General features: G+C 44.2%; 1 protein-coding gene across 1 annotated transcript in view; it reads right to left on the bottom strand.

Annotated features, from left to right (window-relative positions):
- Nucleotides 1-10973: 10973 nt before the first annotated feature.
- The window catches only part of snx7 (sorting nexin 7), a 65879-nt gene continuing 55198 nt past the window's right edge, over nt 10974-21654 (bottom strand). The window contains exons 8-9 of the mRNA XM_039617345.1: nt 18706-18858; nt 10974-12597 (exon numbers count right to left, since the gene is read on the bottom strand). Of these exons, the coding sequence (XP_039473279.1) occupies nt 12523-12597; nt 18706-18858 (228 nt within the window). The 3' untranslated portion in view covers nt 10974-12522. The remainder of the gene's footprint in view (nt 12598-18705; nt 18859-21654) is intronic.

The raw sequence follows: 21654 nt of genomic DNA, 5'->3' as shown, positions 1-21654 counted from the left end.
TCTGTCAGAGTTTCGTTCGAAAGGGACTCGGTATGCCTGTTTCATCGGAATTGATTCTTTCGGAGGATGCGGTCAATTGTGGAGAGGCTGATGGCATTTATGCCTCGAAAAAGATGATCATCCTCAATCACTCTCCTTTGAATCTCTTGCAGGCGGATTACATTATTTGCAATTACCATGTTTACAAGTTCCTCTCTTGCTCCTCCGACAAAAGCCTTAACCTGCCTCCACCAGGTGGTCGTCTCTGTGTCCTACAAAAATAGAAGCACTCATTACTGTAACTGTCACACATTCATTTTACAGGAAAATAATGGAAACATACTGAAACTCAAGACACATAAATTCAGTAACTTATACGTTACTGTACAAAGCAGTCTTACTGCAAGTACACCTACCTGTTTTCCTCCCTGAAGGTTCTGATGATGGAGGCAACAGTGAAGCGACTCAAATTTGGTTGTACTCGTTGCCCAGCCTCCTCATAGTCATCCCATGGACAAGGACATGGTCAACTAAAGTGGCTCGAATTTCATCCGAGACTGACTGTCTTCGTGCCCTTGCTCTTCCCCTTCCTTGTCGCCGTCGTTCTCCACCTCCACCTCCTTCACCACCTCCTCCTCCTCTTCCACCACGTCCTCCTCTTTCACCACGTCCTCTTTCTCCACCACGTCCTCCTCTTTCACCATGTCCTCTTTCTCCACCACGTCCTCCTCTTTCACCACGTCCTCTTTCTCCACCACGTCCTCCTCTTTCACCACGTCCTCTTTCTCCACCACGTCCTCCTCCTTCACCACGTCCTCTTTCTCCACCACGTCCTCCTCTTTCACCACGTCCTCTTTCTCCACCACGTCCTCCTCCTTCACCACGTCCTCTTTCTCCACCACGTCCTCTTCCTTTGCATCTCTTTGGATCCATTGTTTCAAACCTGAATGAGCTGACTTTGGCCCTTTTATCTATCCATCGCAGGTTCTGATTGGTGTGTGCTAAATTTTGACTCCTAGTGTTTCCACCTGGTTAATTGTGTGCTAATTGGGCTCAAGCTATGCTGACTTAAGTTAACATTATTGCATGCTAGTGCTTTCTACATGACTACATGGTGTAAGCACTGTAAAATGTAGGGATTTGTGTGTAGAGTTTTGCAGTACCAGTTCACCAAATTTGAGTCATGTGTCAAAGCAGGGAATAGTGTTTATAGTTCAGGGAAATGGGTGAGCTTTTTGACCAATAGCGTTTATGGTTTTGAAATTTTAGTTTAGAGGCCTGGTTATAGTGTTTAAGCAATCGAGAAAAACTGTAATCTGTGAGAAATGTGTGACATTCACACTGTGACAAAAAGACCTTCAATTGTTTTCAAGTGCTAAACTTGTATCTGGTGTCTTTTTCATGGAGACCTCAATATGAGGTCCGAACAGATGCTGATGAAAGTAAAGAAGGCCATCATTGGGCCAAGCAAGGCCAAAACGTGGCCCAATGAACAGTCTGGTACAATCAGTGTTACAAAGGAGCAATTTGGGGGGAGCATGGAGACACCAGCAGGGGGAGACTGCACCACTCTTTCCTCAGGAAACACCTTCACACCGACTTTGGGAAATTTTTATCAGTATGTATCCTGTCCTACCAGATGGGATAAAATCTTGGACCTTTGTTATGGATCGGTGAAGAATACTTATAAATCCCTCCCACTTCCTCCGCTGGACTGTTGTTATGTGGTCAGAAGAATCTGTGCTTTGCAGGAATGTTTTAAATGTACCGAATGGGAAGTTTTTAGCCAGTCTTGTGGAGATGATCTTTGGTGGATGCTACTAGCTCATATGCAGTTTTTTGTAAAGACATGATTGTACCCTGTAAGCGTGTTAAAGTGTACCTTAACAATAAGCCACGGGTCACCAAAAGCATTACAGTTTTTTCTGATGGCTTGAGCACATTTTTTGTAACTATTGGCTATTTTTGCAAAACTCTACACACAAATAAGAAAACTCTTCACCCAATCAGCAAAACATTGTAGTTTTCTTGTAAAAGCGAATAACCTTTGCTTAACTCTCCACACCTTTGTAAAAATGGTATTTTTGTATCAGACAGTAAACACAAGCCATCAAATTAATAAGCACACAATGCACCAACTACACACTGATGGTATGAATGAAAAACACACCTGGCTTTTGCTTTCTCTGTGCACAAGGTAGGCTATGTCAGTTTGAGCTCATACTTTTGTCATAGATCCGTAAGCATAGAGGGAACCAAACTTCAAGTACTGGTGTTTATTCACACACATCAAAACAAACACAAGTGTTTATTCCCAAGTCAAAACAAAATAGTAATTTCACTGAGGAAAAAAAAGAAATCAGTCTACATTGTGTCATCTCTGTGGATCTGGCCACAAAATTTCGTCTACATCACATGAAATGTCCTCTAGTCCAGCAGTCCCCAACCTTTTTTGTGCCACGGACCGGTTTATGCCAGACAATATTTTCACGGACCGGCCTTTAAGGTGTCGCGGATAAACACAACAAAATAAAACTAGTACCGGTACCAAAAAAAAGAAGATTTATTCATAACACACGTGAAAAGACCCAGGAAAAGCGAGTTAACGATAAAAACGATAACAAAATAACGCTGAAAACCGATAAAAACCCTGAAAATCATACATTTCACACCTGAGCCTCAACTCTCGTGGCCCGGGACCAAACGACTCACGGACCGGTACCGGTTCGAGCCCCGGGAGTTGGGGAGCGCTGCTCTAGTCCAAGGCACAGGGGAAAATATCTTCTGGAATTTTACATCTATGGTATTATGATAATAATAATAATAATAATACATTTTATTTGAGGGCGCCTTTCAGAAACCCAAGGTCACCTTACAAAAAACACAATTAATAAAAGGAACAGTAGTCATAATATACATAAAATAAGTTAAAATTACAAAACAGAGCGTGACAACAGATAAAATCAGCATTAAAGCGAATAAGCCAGTTTAAACAGATGTGTTTTGAGCTGTGTCTTAAATATGGAGAGGGAGTCAATATTTCTTAGTGCAGGGGGAAGAGAGTTCCAGACCCGGGGAGCAGAGCGACTGAAAGCTCTGTTCCCCATAGTAATAAGGCGTGAGGACGGAACAGTAAGATGAATAGCAGATGATGATCTGAGAGGGCGGGAAACAGTGGTGATATGGAGCAGGTCACACAAATATGAAGGAGCAGATTTATGGATACACTTGTATGTAAGAAGTAAGATTTTAAAATTTATCCTGGCTTCTATGGGCAACCAGTGAAGCTGCTGTAGAACTGGGGTAATATGAGCACTTAACGGAGTACGGGTTATGATCCGAGCTGCAGAATTTTGAAGAAGTTGGAGTTTATGAAGGGACCTTGTTGTGTTGTTGTGTTTCTCATTAGCATGGCAGTGCTACAAATCTTAGTGCAAAGTGACTGTACTAACCGACTCTCATTTCAAAATGTCCTTATGATGCTTGCTACAGTGTAGCGGCTCAAGTTAGGCTGAACCCGTTGGCCAGCTTCCCTCAGGGTCACTCCATGGTTGATTACATGGTCCACTATTGTAGCTCTGATGTCATCAGCGATTCTATTTCTTACTCTTCTTACCCTTCCTCTCCCCCCTCCTCGTCCTCCTCTTGCTCCTCCTTGTCCTTGTCGTCCTCTTCATCCTACTTCTTCACCTCCACGTCCTCTTCCTCGGCCTCCTCTACTTCTCACTCTTCCTGCTCCCTCCACTGTACTCCACACACAGAGCTTACCTGTATTATAGTGCTTAGGCTGATTGCAAAGTGAACTAATTATCTAAAAAAGTTTTCACATGTGACAGTGTGCCAGACAGTTGGTAAAATAGTGTAAATAATGGCCATAAATGTGTATAGTTTTGCTAGGAGTGTGTTGATCATTTGGAAATTGAGTGTAAAGCCGTGAGTTGTGTTTACAGTTCTGCAAAAAGAGTGCTGTGCAGTGGATTGTAGCTACAGGTTTGCAAAGTGTGTGTTACAAAATGGCAAACTGAGTGCAAAGCAGTGTTTGTGCTTTTAGTTTTGCAAACTCAGTGAGTGGTTTTGCTATAAGTTTTAACCCTCATAATGTCCTGCCGATTTCCATACACGTGTGGTCCTCAGGGGTCAAAAATGTCCCCACTTCATTTGACTGTTTTTTAAAATATAAAGTATACTTTGTCAATCAATTCAGTGTTACGTCTTAGTTTTACGTAAGACCAACACATTAACACAAAATTTACCCAACATTTTACATATTGGGGGCCACCAGACCTTGTTTACATAAAGTACACTGTGTTTTTGAGCGAAAATAAAACAAGAAAATAAAATATTTAAATGTTCAGATAATTTTGACTATCTGACTAACTACAGAGTGCTGTATGTTGAACTTTAGTGAGAAAGTTTTTTTGAACCATTTATAATTTTTAAATGGCAGCACATAATCACACCTGTGGTCCTCAGGGGTCAAAAATGTCCCCTTCTGGTTTGATTGATACTTAATTACTATGAAGTGGATTCTCCCCCCACTTTTAATTAAAACTTAATTCAAACATTCTGACACATTTTTTTTATTCCATTTCAAATTTAAGTCTGATAAAAACCTCATAAAAATGAATTTTTTCTTTGTTTTCGGGTAAAAAATAAATCAAATCATCAGTTATTGTGATTATTGTTTCACAATCAGAGTCGGTTGCTTTAACAGATGATCACAGATGGGTTTATGTCAAAGTTAATTTAGAAAGCTGTTTTTAAACTACTTCAAGTTTTTTACTGGCAGCAAATAATCACATCTGTTGTCCTCTGGGCTCAAAAATGACCCTGTTTGCTTTGACTGTTTATAAAGCAATAAGTATAAAATATCATCCATCTCTGTGTTTCAAGGTTTTATTCAACTTTATTCCAACTCATTACCTGACAGTTTTCTATGTTTCTGGCATGGTAGGAACACCAGGGCATGGGTCTGAGTGAAGGCAAACTTTCATGTGTATATTTGACACAAGTGCAGGAGGAAGCTCAGGTTTATTCCTCTGCACTGGTCCCATCATGGACAGCTTTCTTTTCTGCAGTTGCAGGCAAGGGTCATATACAGTAAACAAGTTGTTACAGGTGATTGTTTTCTTTTGGAAACCTGCAATGTTAGGGACAACTCGCGTGTCCTGACTGCAGGTCAGACGGTTTGCCATCGTACACTAGCATGTTCCATGTACAGCTGGACCTGGCATCACATACTGCCCATGTTTTTATCTCATAGTTCCCGGTTTACTTGGGATGTTCTGTTGGAATGGACAGAGTCCTCTGAACGGGACTTGGTGCTCATACAGTCACATCAGTACCAGGATCTTACATCACAGCAGGAGAAACACCCACTTGTTCCATACACCTCAAATGCGAGCACGTTTGTATCATGAACGATGATCATCTATTGTGTCTTTATCAAGAAATTATATCCTTTTTGTGCTTCTCTGGTTAATCGACTTCAGAAGAACAAAGCGATCTGAGCACTCTACCCTCTACATTGATGGGGAGGAGGTAGAAAGGGTAGAAAGCTTCAAGTTTCTCGGAGTCCACATCTCGGCCGACCTTACCTGGTCCACAAACATCTCCCACCAGGTAGGGAAAGCACAACAAAGGCTGTACTTCCTCAGGAAACTACGTCAGGCTCAATTACCCCAAAGACTGCTAGTAAACTTCTACCGCTCCACCATTGAGAGCCTTCTGACTTACTGCTGCACACTCTGGTTCAACTGCTGCACTGCGGAGGACAAGAGGAAACTGCGGCGGGTGGTGAGGGCAGCAGAGCGGGCAATCGGCACCTCACTAACTCCCCTCAGAGACATCTATACTGGCAGACTTCAGCAGAAAGCCAGCATCATCATTAAAGACCCCTCACACCCTGGACACTCACTTTTTCCCCCCTTCCCTCTGGTAAATGCTACAGGTCCATCAGGTCGAAGACAAACAGACTCAACAGAAGTTTTTACCCACAGGCTGTCAAACATGCCCTACCTCCACCCTGATTGGAGGATAACTGCACTGCCAACACTCATGGACATTACACCTTATTTATAAATCGTATTTCTGTTTATACTTCAATGCAAACAACACCCCTACCTCTTTAAACTGTATTTATTATAACATTATTTAGTATAGTTCCAACAGCACCCCCCACCCCACTCAATGTGCAATATCACTGATCACACTGCACCTCTCAATGCACCTGCTAGTTAGATGGCATGTATGTGTATGTATATAGATGTAAGTGTGTATGTGGAAATATGTGTGTGTATGCATGTACGGATGCAAATATGTATATATACATATATGTATGTATGTGCGTGTATGTTTGCAGGTGTATGTATAACTTGTACATATCTTTCTTGTGTAAATGTAAATTTGTCATTGTGTAAATACTTACGCTATTGTGTACTTCACACACATGGAGAGATGCCAAACTGCCTTTCACTGTTCTTGTAACAGTGACAATAAAAAGCTATTCTATTCTATTCTATTCTATCTTGTGTCACCTTTAAAACTTCTCTACCAGACTCAGGATGTCATAAACTGGCCGTAGCGACTTTACTGGATGCACGGCAGTAAGAATCAACATTCCCACATATGCCTACAGCTGCATTCGATCCATTTTTCTTCCCCTCTTGTTGTCCCTCCTTGTTCGTCATTGAGTTGGCTGTAGAGCAGCTCATCTGCTAATTGGATGGTTGTTGGTTCAATCTCTGTGTGCTCTAGTCTGGAGTTCTTACCAAGGTGTCTTTGGGCAAGTTACTGAACCCCAACTTGGTCTCTGATGCATCTATTGGCATGTGAACTTTGAAAAGCAGAATACAAGCAGAATACACTGTGTGTAATGCTTTCAGTACTCGAGTGGAAAAGCAATCGAAGCAGTATGGGACCTGGCATATGTGCTTGGACTGTGGTAGATTGTCTTTCTCTGTGGCACATGAGAGAGTCAGGCATCGTCTGTCACTGGGAAGGATAGAAGACCAGATCAGTGTTTCCTCACATTACTGCAAATATGCCTCTGTCTCAGCTGACTCCTCTTTCCTGCTTGATTCTTTGTCTTCATCATAATTAAAATGGATGATGTGTAGTCCTCTGACACATCTTCTATTTCAGTTTCACATTCTGAAAACTCAAGAAACTTGCTGCACTGACTTAACAACGTGGTGTATGCTGTACAGTGCAGCGAGGAATGCCCAGACCTCTACATTGGAGAGACCAAACAGCCACTTCACAAGCGCATGGCACAACATAGAAGAGCCACCTCCACAGGACAAGACTCAGCAGTCCATCTGCATCTAAAGGTCAAAGGTCACTCTTTCGAGGATGCCAATGTTCACATTTTGGACAGAGAGGACAGATGGTTTGAAAGAGGAGTGAAAGAGGCCATCTATGTCCACTGTGAGCGACCATCTTTGAACAGAGGCGGCGGTTTACGACACCAACTGTCTGCCATCTATAATCCAGTTTTGAGATCCTTCCCAGACGCCTTAACGCCCACTCACATCCTGGGCCATCTGACCTCAGGAATTCACATGACAAGGTGGAGCCAGGTTTCACAATGAGCTCACCCGAAACCCTGGCTGATTAGGTCCCACACCCGCTTTCACACCTTGGCGCATGTGATTAGAGGATCACCAGGGGGTCCTTTGTCCCTCTTTGGGGGGATACTCCCACTGGGTTTAAATCTGGGACTCTCGGCCATTTGACCTTAGAACTGAAGAAGCTTCTCGGATGAGAGGTGAAACGTCTTCAAGCAACTCAAAGAAGTCCAGACGCTTTTCTTTGCAAATTCCTTTGACTACAAGGGTTAATAGTTTTAGAAATTGTGCTATAAGAATCACAGTTAGGGTTTAAGCATTCAGAAAAAACTGTAAATCCTGTTTAAGGAAAAATAGACTGGCTTTTAAAGAGGGGGCTGCTACTAACTTTCAGGCAGTCACCAAAGACCTGAAAACCAAAATCCTGAAAACAAAACAGAGCTACAAAAACCTTCTTGAAAGCAAATTGGCTGCAAAAAATTTGGATTCTGCCCGGACTTGTATGAAAACCACAGCAGGGCTTTAAAATCCCCAGAGCAGCAGTCAGATCATCTGAGACGTTTTATACTCAGGGATTTTGCAAACGCCTTGAATATGTTTTATGCTCGTTTTAGTTCTTCTGATTTTAACGAGGATATTTTGGAACTGAAACAGAAAATGAAACATACTCAGCACTTTATCACTGAAGTCAGTGGCCTAGCTGTGGTCCTGATAACATTAGTGGCCGCCTAATTAAACCTTGTGCTAAAGAGCTCGGTCCTATATTTCAGCTTATTTTGAATAAATCCTTGCCAATACAACATGTGCCCTCTCTTTGGACAGAAGCTGTCGTGGTTCCTGTCCCCAAATCTAGTCGTCCAAAGTTTCTAAATGACTTCAGGCGTGTTGCCCTCACCTCAGTCGTGATGAAAGTCTTTGAAAAAAATCATCAGAAATGTGATTATGGGAGAGACTGAACATGAGCTGGATCCAATGCAGATTGTATAAAAGCCCAGTAGAGGCGTGGAGGACCAGCTTTTGACTCTACTTACCCTGATTCTCAAACATGTAGAGAGTAAAACTTCAGCTCATCAATTTCTCCCCTGCTTTTAATACAACACAGCTCCATATTTTAATCAAAAGACTTTTAGAACAGTTTGAAACCAGGAAAAACCAGGTTCTGGGGTTCTGACCCAGTGTTCTCCTCCACAGGTTCTCACCCAAGGGTGCGTCTTATCGCCCTTATTATTCATTCTCTATGCAAACGTGTCAGAGCAGATAGGAAAACTGGGCCATTATTAAATATGCAGATGACTCTACAGAAAGAGGGTGAAACTAGACACGATCCAGTCTCTGTTCAATGGTGGGAGGAGTCTTATCTCCAATGAATAAAACCAAAGATATGATTATTGATTTTAGGAAACTACAAAATGGGCACCGAGTCACTTTAATTAAAAGTCAGAAAGCAGCGCAAGTGCAAGTATTTAAATATCTTGGGACCACAATCAATAAAAAACTGAAGAATTGCAAATCTCTTGGTAAAAAGGGTCACAGTGCCTTTACTGCCTCAGGAAACCTGCTCATTTCCACATTGACCGAAAAAAAGTAACTTTGTTTTATCGCTTTGTTTGGTGGAATGGCTCGCTCAGACCTCTGTCACAGAGAAACTCACTGAATCAGATAGTGAGACGGTCCAGTCGTCTGATGGTGAGTCGCAGTCCTGTTCAGCCTCCCTGTACTCTGAACAGGTACAGACGATGGCTTTATCAATCCTTAAAAATAGTTTCCTTCCTCTGCGGGGTGAATTCCAGGTTATTTCCCCAGGACGGAGGTTTCTAGCTCCAAGATGCAGGACAAAGCGTTATAAACCAGCTTTGTCCCTGCTGCTGTCACTGAACTCAATAAGAATTGTTTTGATTCATTTTGTTTAATTATCAAATATGTGTTTTTCATTAGGTGTGTGTTTTGTGAAGGGATGAAAAATAATGTGATTTTTCTGTAAAACTAATTTACCTTTGGGTATAAATAAGTAACATTAACACGGTCTGTGCTACGGCCTTCATGGAACTAAAAATATCTGGACAGATGAAACCGATATTCAGTTTTATAGAGAAGGAAAGGACACCACATCATCTGTCTAATTATCTAATTGCTGCTATCTGTCAATCTAGTTTTAAATATCATAAGAACCACAAGTAGGCCTGCAGTGTGAGAGCGAAGTGCTCTAATAGGGTGATATGGTACTACAAGGTCATTAAGATAAGATGGGGCCTGATTATTTAAGACCTTGTATGTGAGGAGCAGGATTTTGAATTCTGGATTTAACAGGAAGCCAATGAAGGGAAGCCAAAACAGGAGAAATCTGCTCTCTCTTTCTAGTCCCTGTCAGTACCCTTGCTGCAGCATTTTGGATCAGCTGAAGGCTTTTCAGGGAGTTTTTAGGACATCCTGATAATAGTGAATTACAGTAGTCCAGCCTGGAAGTAATAAATGCATGAACTAGTTTTTCAGCGTCACTCTGAGACAGGATATTTCTAACTTTAGAGATGTTTCACAAATGGAAGAAAGCAGTCTTACATATTTGTTTAATATGTGCGTTGATGGTGCTGTCATCAAACGTGCTTCAAAGTCTGACCTGAGCTGATGACAGTACTTCCTACTCTGTAGTTTTGAACTGGACACCAAATAAAAAGCAAATGCTAATGATGCTGCTTTGTATCTGATGGATGTGTAGGTACTAGTTGGTACACTTTAGCCACGAGGGCGAATTTCAGACAAGTGTGGTAACACGAGAACGTCTTTGCATTAGCAAAGAGACGACTAACCCAGCCCCTCTTCCTCAGTCTCTTAAGAGCTCCACATAAAAAAAAGATAAGTGGATCAATCAGTTCAGTCAGTGACATGGTCAGAGGAAGGCTGACAGAGATCTATATTATATTTTAAAAAATTCACAAGTCAGGAGCAGGAAGACATTAATCTTTGACTTGATCTACACATCATCAGCACACTCAGTGCTACGTTTCCATTTAAACACAGGAAAGTCATTCATGTGCGACACTGCTCCAGAGCCTGATGACACAGAAGTGGGCATCTCCTCAGCTTGTGGCCTGCTCAAAATGAAATGAACTTTACTGGAGTTGCAGCATATTGAAGATTAAACCAGTCAGCACTGTGAGATGAGAGCAGGCAGGGACCTGAATCTGCACGTCTTCCCTCAGTGATACAGATCAACGGGCAGCATGTCTAAACTGAAATCACACACGGGATCGTGATGAACTGAATATTCACGTTGAAACTCTTTAATGATATGCATTTTAATTTGCTGAGAGCAAAACTAAGGAGCATGACCAGATGATGCAGGGACCATGCAGTCAATGGATGGTCCACTGACTGGTGACCTAACCGAACTCCTGCTGCTGCTCTACACTCGAAAAAGAAGAAACTCTGTAGCGTCACATCAGTCTTTATTGTCAGCATCTCAAATCACGTTATTACATATTATTTTTCACAATGATAAAAGCAGTGAGAGAAGGTCCACAGTATGAAACGTGGGTGGAACAGCTGGAACGAGCTGCTGTAGTGCAGATGAGTAAACTTAAAAGCTTCCAGACGTCTCAGTAGTGTTGTCTGCAGCTCACATGCATCTGACTCCACTTTGATCACACGTGAGGTTTGTTAATGAAATGTGAGACATTTGTTTGGTACATAACTTTGGCAGAGCTGTTTCCCCACCTGCAGTCAAAGTTGGCAATAAGAAGGATTCAGATTTTCAACTTTCAGTAACTCGTCTTGATAAAAGTGGAGACAGTCACGAGGCCATCGCAGCTCGGGACCGGACTGAAGGACTCTAATGTTTTTATGTCTCTGGGTTCACTATTGTTACCATTAGCATGGACACATGACTCAGACCATCACATTTATAAGCCCAAAAGACTGATGTTTTATCATTATTATTATTATTGTTATTATTTTAACACAGGGTTGTAAAACTGTAGTGCTATGTATGGATGTTTCCTGCAAACCCATCATTTTCTCATCTTGATGATTAATAGTAACAGATGGTTGTTATAAGGACAGAAACAGGTGAGTAAAGACTGAGCCTGAAAACTGCTTTGCTTTTCAATTACTGACTGATTACGTTTCAGCTCACAGATACTTTGGTCGCTTCAGTACGAGATGCCGGTTTGGCTTAAACGCTGCTGCACACGTGCTGACAGCAGCAGCTGTGAGGAAACACGGCTCTTTGGTCAATCTGCACAACAACATCGGGCTGATGTAGCAAACATTACTGCCACAGGCTCATCACCATCACCATAATGCACAGAATGAGCCGTGTGTCTGTTGTTGTTATCACTTCTATACAATTCAGAACTTACTAAAACTACTGCATCACTAATGACTAATAAACATCAGAATTTCATTATGAACTTTAAATATTAAAGTAGAAATCAATATCAATGTACCATTTATTACAAATTAAGCTACTCCAACAAATAATTTTAACTTTGTTGTTGTGGCAAAATCACTGAGCAGGACTTTCTGAGGCACTAACTGATCATCCCTGCTTTGTGAAAAACAAAGCTGCAGCTGAACCCACCGAGTTACTGCAGGACAGCTGAGGGCATCCTTGTCACCTGACACAGGAGCCAGCTGCTAGCCATGGATGTGTTTTAGTGCCACTGTAGGAAACATGCAGCACAACAACGACACAAACCAGAGAACATTTCCCGATCACACGGTTGTTGGATGTGCGTGTGTGTGTGTGTGTGTGTGTGTGTGTGTGTGCACGTGTGGGGATTGCAGTGCTGGTTTTAGTCATGTTGGAATGGTGAGACTGGGATTCAGCAGCCTGCCCTCAGAGGAGGAGAGACAGAAAGCAGACGGGCAGTGGTTTAAGTCCTCGTACATCTGAAGGTTTTGCTGGAGAGACCGGTGTGTGTCGTGTGGGGGGTGGGGTTGGGGGGTGGGGGCGGCGTCGACCTTTGAACTCCACATTTTAAGCAACGTCTTCCTGGCCTCCGCTGGAGTCTGCTCTCTGTGACACCAGGAACGACTCCCACACCGCCAGGCACTGAAATAAAGACGGACAATATTCATAATAATTACTACGAGTAGCAGCAACATGAACACTGGCTGGAGAATGAAACAGGGCTTCACTGCACATGGAAACGCAGCTCGTAACAACCGAATGTCTTGCTCGACATTGTTTACATGTCATTCTCTAAAACCACATAAATGTGTTTTGGAAGGAATGGAAGGAAGGACTGATCACCAAGATAATCTTTAGTTTCAGTCCTACAACATACAGAAAACAGATTTAAGATTTCACATTTGACCTCTGACCTCAAATCACACCTGCTTTTGTTTCAAGTTGACCCCAGAGTGTGTCCCATCTTTAAACAAAGTCAAGAGAAAGAGAATGAGCTGCCAGAAATACTCAAGCTCGTCATCCATGACCTACATCACGTTTGTGAAATCAAAGTAACCCTCTGTTGTTGGTTCTTGGCAGCCCGTCACACCGAACAGTGTGATCGCACACCGTCTGAGGAGCTTCTCTGATGGTGAACGCCCCCATCATCTCATCACTGCAGTCCCAGTGTGTGTGTGCGTGTGCGTGTGTGTGTGTGTGTGTGTGTGTGTGTGTGTGTGTACGGGGTTTGCAGCGGACTCGACAAAGCGAATCCCCCTCTGTCACATAACCCCCCTAAAAAACGCAGTTATCTTGATAGCAAGAAGCCATGAATTGACAAAGTGATGACAAGCACACACCATCAAGAACAGACACGCTCAAACGCCCGTGTGAGACCTCAGGGTCAGCGCACAGAAAGTTTATGCGAGGCAGTAGCAGTTTGTTCAGAGCGTCGGCACCACGACAGCGCAGCACGGCGTCGCCTCAGACAAACTCCGTCATGACAACCAATCCTAACAGACTGCTGCTGCACTTTCTACTTACACACACATCATCTTGTCCACGCGTGCACACACACGTTGGGTATTCATAGCTTGTGGGGACATCTAATTGGCATAATGCTTTCCCTCGCCACTTACCCTACCCTTTAACCTTTAACCTAACCATAACCCAACTGTAACCCTGACACTAAAACCACATTTTGAGTCTGAAGAATGTGACGAGAGGACGGTGCACAGTCAGAAACACGGCCCTGACTCAACTCTGAGCAGAGGAAAGCCTGATCAGCTGACAGCTCTCCTCCACACTCATTGGTGCTCAGCAGGTGACCAGAATCAGGACAAACACACAGAGATGGGCAGGGTGTGTTGGTCCTCTTGTAGCACAAGAGGACCGACACTTTAAAAACAGCACAGCAAAGTACCAGAACTCAGAGCGGGGTGGTATTCAGCTGGTGTCAGGAACAAATGTGGGGCCAGTGAAACCAGCTGGTGGGCTGTCATCACCCTGCTGTCCCCCTTCTCACTCTCCACCTGCTTACTGCTCACACAGATGCTCATGTCTCACCAGCCTGTTCATCACCACTGGAAGCAGGAATTAGACATATCCCTCAGTGTAATCCCACCTTCGCTGTGAACCATTTGTTACGCTTACCGCAGCCCTCATACATGCCCCGCACCACTCGGCCACCTGCAGCTTCCTCACCTCTGTGTGCAACCTTTGACCTCTCTACTTAGTACAGTTCTGCCAGATTCTTCTCATTTCTCCCATCATGCATCCTGTCCAGATGCCTGATGAGTGCAGAGAGAGAGGATGCCCAATGAGATAATCTACTTAGAAACCCAACTGTCATCTCAATATCTCCATGGATTTGTTCATCAGGTCACACGGTCATCCTCTCCTTTACTGTGCACACTTTACCCAACTAATCGCTTGCACTTCCTCAATTTGTACGTCCACAGAAACCATGGATTCAGGGTGTTATTTATTTTAAATATTATATTATATTTATGGATATACATTTTCTTTATGGCGATCCATGCAGAGTATGTCCTGGACATCCCGAAGTCAAAATGGGTCAATGGGTGGTGGACAAGTAAAGGAAGACGGCCGTAGTGACAGATGTAGCGATACCGAGTGACAGCAACATCAGGAAGAAGGAAGATGAGAAGCTGCAGCAGCACCAAAGGCTCAGAGATGGTATTTCTATTTACAGCAGCCCTTCTCCAGCACACTGTTGCTATGAGGTAACCATAGAAATGGGCTCTGCCATCCAGAATGAAGGCAGAGCTCCTCATAACTGTGTATCACAACGATAATCAGTGCATCATCAATAACACAATAAGAGCCGGAGCTGGCGACACAGTCGACCTTTACATCATTCATATATGAAGAACTGATGGCTTTATTCATCAGTAAGATAAAGTCAATATGAAAAGAGGAGCGCCTCAGTTTGTAACATACTGGAATATTTAGAATTTGAGCCATTTTGTTACATTTTGTATTCATTTGGTACTTTAACTGGTTTGTTACATTCTTGACTACATAACTAAAGTATTCTGACTCTGATGAATAGATCATGAATAAACTTGTTATGTTTAATATTCTTTTGCCAGTCCTGCTTCACATATGACTGAGTGGACCTGATGCCTTAAAGTATCACATTGACTGTTTTTGACTTGATGTAGCAACACCACCCCTTCTTTCCTTGATCTCTCTATCCTCACTCATTTACTTCCATCTATTTCTGAGTCCTGCCCTGCATCGCTCATAGCCGCTATCAAATCCTCCCGGGTGGAGGTTTCTTATTAGATTCTTATAGCCTCTCTGGGCTCCAGACCAATAAATCATTCACAGCCCCCATGGCCACGCTGGCCCACATATGCACCTGAATAACAATATGTGCACACAGCCTCTGTGATCACTCAGATGGAAACTTATCTAACACCCCAGTGTCAGCTAAGTTTGCACACAGTGTGCAAACACTAAGCACTTTAAACGTACGGCGTCGCTGTGTTCCACTAAAGTCACAAATGACCCAGCTCAGGAAGCTCAGGCCTGCCCATTCACCCCACTGCAACTCTGATTACTGTGTGTACACTGATGCCCTCACTCCGGCTATTCTCCCGTCCTCTAAAGAATGGCTCTCATTATTTTCTTAACACCTTCCCCCGTGCTGCGGTTCCTCAAGACAACACAAACTGCTCTCACACCAAACCAAACCGTGCCTCAGCTTTCACACAGTGGAGTTGTGCTTGCAGTGATGTAGCACCTCTGCTGAAGAGGCCTCTGATGTGGAATAGATATAGAAAACAAGGCCAATGAGACGTGTGAGCCAAAGAGGCAACCGCTGCCCAAAACTGTGGACGCACTAATTGGATTTATGACTTTTGGCTTTTTCTCTGCTCGCTGTTTCTGACTGGAAAACAACTTCCAATAACTTGGCTCCTTCCCTATTGGATTATACCCACACAGAGACGGGCATGCCGTGGCCAAGGCGTGCCTGTTTCTCTCCTCTCAAAGACCAGAACAAAGTGAGCATTAGCTTAGAGTAGATCACAGGAGGCAGTTACAGCTGGGTGAATCCTTTCACCTATCAGCTCTGCATCGTCTATGATAGGATCAGACATTAGGACTTTTTAAACAGAGACCTGCTCCAGACTTCCTGGTTCCACTGGATTCTGAAAAAGGACTTTTGTCCAGGTTCACACACACGTCAGCTCTCTCTTTATACTGGGCCTCCCAGTACTCGGGTCTCTTTATACTGGGCCTCCCAGTACTCGGGTCTCTTTATACTGGGCCTCCCAGTACTCGGGTCTCTTTATACTGGGCCTCCCAGTACCCGGGTCTCCTTTCTTCATCACCCCGACTAGCCCGCTGGAGTATAACATGTAATGTTCATAAAGCACGATACGAGGTGCTGCACATGGTTCATTATTGAAGAATGTGATAACTGGTTTCAGAAGCCTTTGTTATTAGTTTCTGACACTGTCCATGAAACACTTCTCAAATGTAACTTAACTGAGTAAACAAGAGAAAACATTAGACAAACTGACCATTCTGAAACTCAGATATTAAGAAATTAGCTGCCAGGAACATCCCGAGCCTCCTTCCTCTGTTCAGAGGATACACCAAACACCTTACTGGCAGTTTCTCTCAGCACATCATCTGGTTACTCTTCCCGACGACTCAGAGCTGAACTGTGATCAACATTCTTCCTTCTTCGGCTTCCACCATTTAATCACCAGCTCTACCTTCACTTCCTTCCTCTTCATACTTCTATCTCCCTCCCTGGTCTTGAAGTGTTCACTGTAGATATTTCACAAAATCCACTATCATGTCTCCTTTTGCATTTCTCTCTTTAGCACCTTACCTACCCAGCACCTCCTCATCACCTCTGTTTAATTCACTGAAGTCTACTCCAAACTCCAGTCTTGCCAACTCTTCATGATACTCTCCTCCACTTTATCCATCTTCTTCCAGAATTCCCCTTTCTCTTCCCGCTGACCTCCGACCTGTGGAGCATAGGCACTGACAGCATTCAACACCAACACTCTGATTTCCATCTTCAGACTCGCGATCCTGTCTGACCCTTTCTTCACTTCCACATCTGCTTTGTTGGAGTGTCTTTACAATTTAAAGCAGCTTGATGCGAATGCTGTAGTGACTGGGCTTCAGACCAGGAGGACGGGACAGGTCATCCTGAAAACAAAATGATCCTCCAAACCAAAAGACAGAAGGAAAACGCTGCTGATGCTGACTGTAATTTAATCCAATAACTCCTGACTATTAGACTCAGTGTGTAAGCTGCCATCAGCCAGTGAGACAGAGAGAGCTGCAACGCTGCAGGTTGGTCAGAAAAAACACCAAAAGGCTGCACATGCTTAAGAAGCCCCCACAACCCACCTGCATTAGACAAAGTATCAAGTACTCATTGAGCATTCAGCATACACTCTTCTTACTGGTCAGCTGGCACATTCAGTGTGTGACATGCCCTTTTCCACTTCAAACCACTGACAGGAGCACAGACGGCACCGAACACCGAAACTTTAAAGTACACCAATCAACACAATCACAGGAATATATTGTCAATGCCTTCAGTATTATATTCACTCATGAAAACATAGAAATCAAGTCCACGAGTTAAGAACCTTTGAGTTTGGTTAATATTTCTGAAATATTCCAAATGAAAACTAACACAGCTCCTGAGGTCAGGGCCTTCATCAGGTGCAGCAAAGGTCCGGTTCACGTCTGGACTCTGCAGCAGAACCACAAACACCACAGCCTTTAGGACTGATAGGATGTCCTGATTGAGTTTTTCAGATTACTGTAAAAGTATGAAGGAGGTGAATTAGCAGGATGTGCTGCAGAGTGGGTGGGGCGATCACTTCCTGTTTCAGCTCCACACATGGCCCAGCAGCAGGCACTGCACGTTCCTAACAACTGAATTCGTACGAGAGTGTGTGGGCATGAAGGACTTGATTTCCACTCATCCAGCTCAGTGTGTTGTTGAAGATAAAGGAAGGCTCGCCCAGTCATTTCCTGTCCAGGTCTTATGTGTCTAATCTAACACTAAACACTGTGTGAGAATCCAGCCCGGTCTCTGATCCAGGACCAGTACGGTCCGCTCAGCAGCACACACGCCGCTCTAAAGCAGTAAGACCAGTCCAGCCTTTGTTCCACTGCTCAGTGGAGCCGAGAAGAATCCACAGAAGAGACGTGTTACGTTGACGAGTGGGAGAAGTTTCATCTCCAAAGTTATGATGAGAGGTGGAGTCAGTGTTCTACCTGCAGGATGTGGAACCATGAAGTCAAAGAGCTGACGTAGGCACAGAACGGACTGCAGGCAGAGCTGCTGCCCTCTGCTGGAGCACAGAGGAGCTGGGGGTGTGTCTGGGTGGAGACTGCAGGGCTCCAACCAACTGAGTGAGTGCTGTAAGAGCTTTCTGCTCCACCAGCGTCTCTGCTTCAGCCATCTGCAATAATATCTCAGTGCTCTTCACTCAGTTTACCCTTGGGCATACACAACACACATTTTAATGACTCCTGAGGTGAAAGTGAATTAAATGGAAGTCATCAGTACAGTCAGAGTGTCATGTAAGAACAAATGGACTCTGAGCCACAGCTGCTGAGCACACACTTCAACAACAACAGCTCAGGCTGCTCTCACACTCACCTGAACAGCCCACAATGTTCTTCAATACAAACCAAGGTCAGGTGAGATGAAAGGTGTCTCTGCGTGCTGCGTCTAAGCTTCTCAGGTGAGCTCACCTTCTCGTAGTACTCCACGTTCTTCTCTGCAGCAGAGATGAAGGCTGATCTGAGGTCAGTCTTCATGCTGCGCTGCCAGCGGAGCCAGTCTCCCTTCAAGCTGTTGTTGGCCTGCTCCATCCGATCCGCCAGGACATCCACCTCCTCCTGAAGCTGCCGCCAAACACACGTTATGCTTATTGACATATTGTGGTTCATTATGGAAACATGACGTCCTGATGTATCCCTGTGCTCCTCCCACAGCACGCCTCTGTGCCAACACAACAGCCAGTGCATTAACTGGTTCAATACAGCACCTACTACACTCACATGTATCTATACACAGGAACATGTACTTGTACCTGTGTACGTGTGTGCAATTGTGTGAAGCTGTTTATTCCACACCTATTTTCACCTGGCAAAGCATTTACACACACACACACACGCACACACACACGCACACACACACGCACACACACACACGTCAGTGTAGAAGATGAAGCAGTTACAGAGGTCAGTGTGTGCACTTCACTTAGATAACAGTGCCCCCTCCTGGCCACAACACGTACACACACACACACACACACACACACACACACACACACACACACACACACACAGCCTGTGGAATACGTGACTCATAAAGTCGAGCATTTCTTCCCAATAAAGGTGACGTTCTAGAAGGAAGTTTAATGTGCGATGTCTGAGAAGCCTCTCGTCTTATTGGCCAGTGTAGTCAGCTGACACAGACTCACACACAGACTGCGTGCAGTGTCCAGCACCTCAGTCACATGTGACTACAGATTCCACTAACCAATCAGATCACTTCTCAGCGCTGCATCTGTATGATGGGTTCAAACACTAATGCTCCAAAGCTGCTGTGTGTCAGACACTTTTAGTGGTTTTGGGTTCACAGTAGACAAATCAAGAGCATAACAGTATTCACTTTCAAAATAAAAGACCTAAAGGATGTGAGCGATAAGGGGCTGCTTATGATAGCTGGTTGCTCAAGCCTCTGTTTTGACCTCGCTGCTTAAATTCAAGCACTTTAAAGCTTGCCGGTGCTGGTTGAGCAAATTATTAGTGGGTGTACAGGAGGTTCTGGTTTCCAGGGTGACGGAGAGCCAGCTCCTGCAGCATCCTGTGTGACTGAAGGGAGGTGAAGGAGCAGGCTGTTGGATCACCTGTGGACCAGTGCTCAGTGGACGATGGAACCACAACCTGCAGCTCTGAGGTTCTCACCTGCAACTGTAAATGAGTGGAGTTCCACTTCCACTGAAGTCGTCAGTGGAAGTGGGTTAATGAATGTGAGAGCAATAACAACGTATGGTGAAAGCCCAACAACCTCACAGCAGGATGAGCTGTAGTTTAAAACAACCACAGTGTTTAAAGAGTCTCCTTCAATAAGCACATTCATAACTGCATTAAGACAAAATATCACTCGAGGCCTCGATTCCCCGCAGAAGAAACTTTAAGGCCAATAAACCTGCAAAGAAGCTCCGAGTATGGATTTACTCAACAAACTGCACAGTAATGTAGTGAGCTCGGCTGTATCGCAGCTGCTGCCCAGTCGCTCACAGCATTTGGCTGTCAGCTAACTAAGTGATGAAATTAGGTCATAATGACGCAGACTTTAGGTCAAATGTAAAGCAGCTACATGGAGGAAGCACAGACGGTGTATGAGGGAAAAGCACAGCCAGTGGGTCAGCAGCTGAGTCAGGACCAGATGTGCTGACAGATGTGAAGATCAGTGCTAGCCCGGACAAGCTGGACTCCTTCTGGCGTCCTCTTTGATGGCCATGAAGAAACATTTAGATCAACATTTTCCCAACAAAGACTGTTTATGTTTGGAAGTGAGCTGAACAGCGTGATTAGACCTGATCTCCAATGATCTGATCAAATCTTTCTCTCCAACGCACAACGCCACTACGATGCTCTGTATGTGTGTACACACACACACACACACACACACACACACACACACACACACACACACACAGCATGTTTGTGTGGATGCTTATGCTTATGAGGTCGTGCATGTCTATGACCATGGCACCTGGTTGTAGACATGCTGAACAGGTGCTGTCAAACTGTGGGCTGTACTGAACTCCAAGTTCTGAGAGTCGATGTGATGTGTACTTTGGTTTTTAAAGTGTGTAACACTGCTACACAACACTGGCTGTTTGGAATTACAGGGACACAGGCTGCATGTAGAACTTCTCATTTTCTAAATCTAGATTGTCTGAATTTGTGGGCGGTGCCAACTTTACGTGCAATCTGTCCTGCTCTCCGTCTTCCTCACCTTCATCACCCATTACACCAGAAAACACCCAGCGGAGACTGTATAGTGACTGGCAACCACAAGTTGTCATAGAAGGTGTGGTAGTCATGTGACTACCACACCTTCTATGACAACTTGTGGCACAGTTTGTTACACTATGCTGTGAGAAAACAGGCAGCACTACTGCCTAGTGAGGAGTGAGACAGAGCAGAGAGCAACACAAACACGACTGACAGCAGCTGCAGAGACCTGCCGGGTCCACACCCACAGAGCGACGAGACCCATTTCCCTCCCAGTAACACCGCCGCCTTCTACAGCAACACAGTGAAGCTGAATGAAAGCATGTCATTCAGCTTTCCTCTGACATTCACTTCTCATTAGTGCAGGTCTGTTATAGGCATTAGCGGGCTGATACACAGCAGAACCTGGAGGGCTGGATTAAATCAGAGCTCGCACAAAGCACGAGTACAACGGCGGTCTGTGGGGGAAGCACAGCTTCTTAATTAACATCTAACAGATGGGACTGGATGTTGGCCTGATGAGGGGGACAGACACCTGCAGGTCACACACACACACACACACACACACACACACACACACACACACACAAAGATGCCTTTCTTCTCGGGTCTTCGCGTCCTCACATCACGAAGCGAAGCGTCATCTAAGAAGGAATTTTTCTCCTGCCA

This window comes from Oreochromis aureus, linkage group 9, assembly GCF_013358895.1.
Source record: "Oreochromis aureus strain Israel breed Guangdong linkage group 9, ZZ_aureus, whole genome shotgun sequence".
NCBI lineage: Eukaryota > Metazoa > Chordata > Actinopteri > Cichliformes > Cichlidae > Oreochromis > Oreochromis aureus.
The sequence above is the reverse complement of the archived record's forward strand: the minus strand, read 5'-3'. Positions and strand labels throughout refer to the sequence as shown.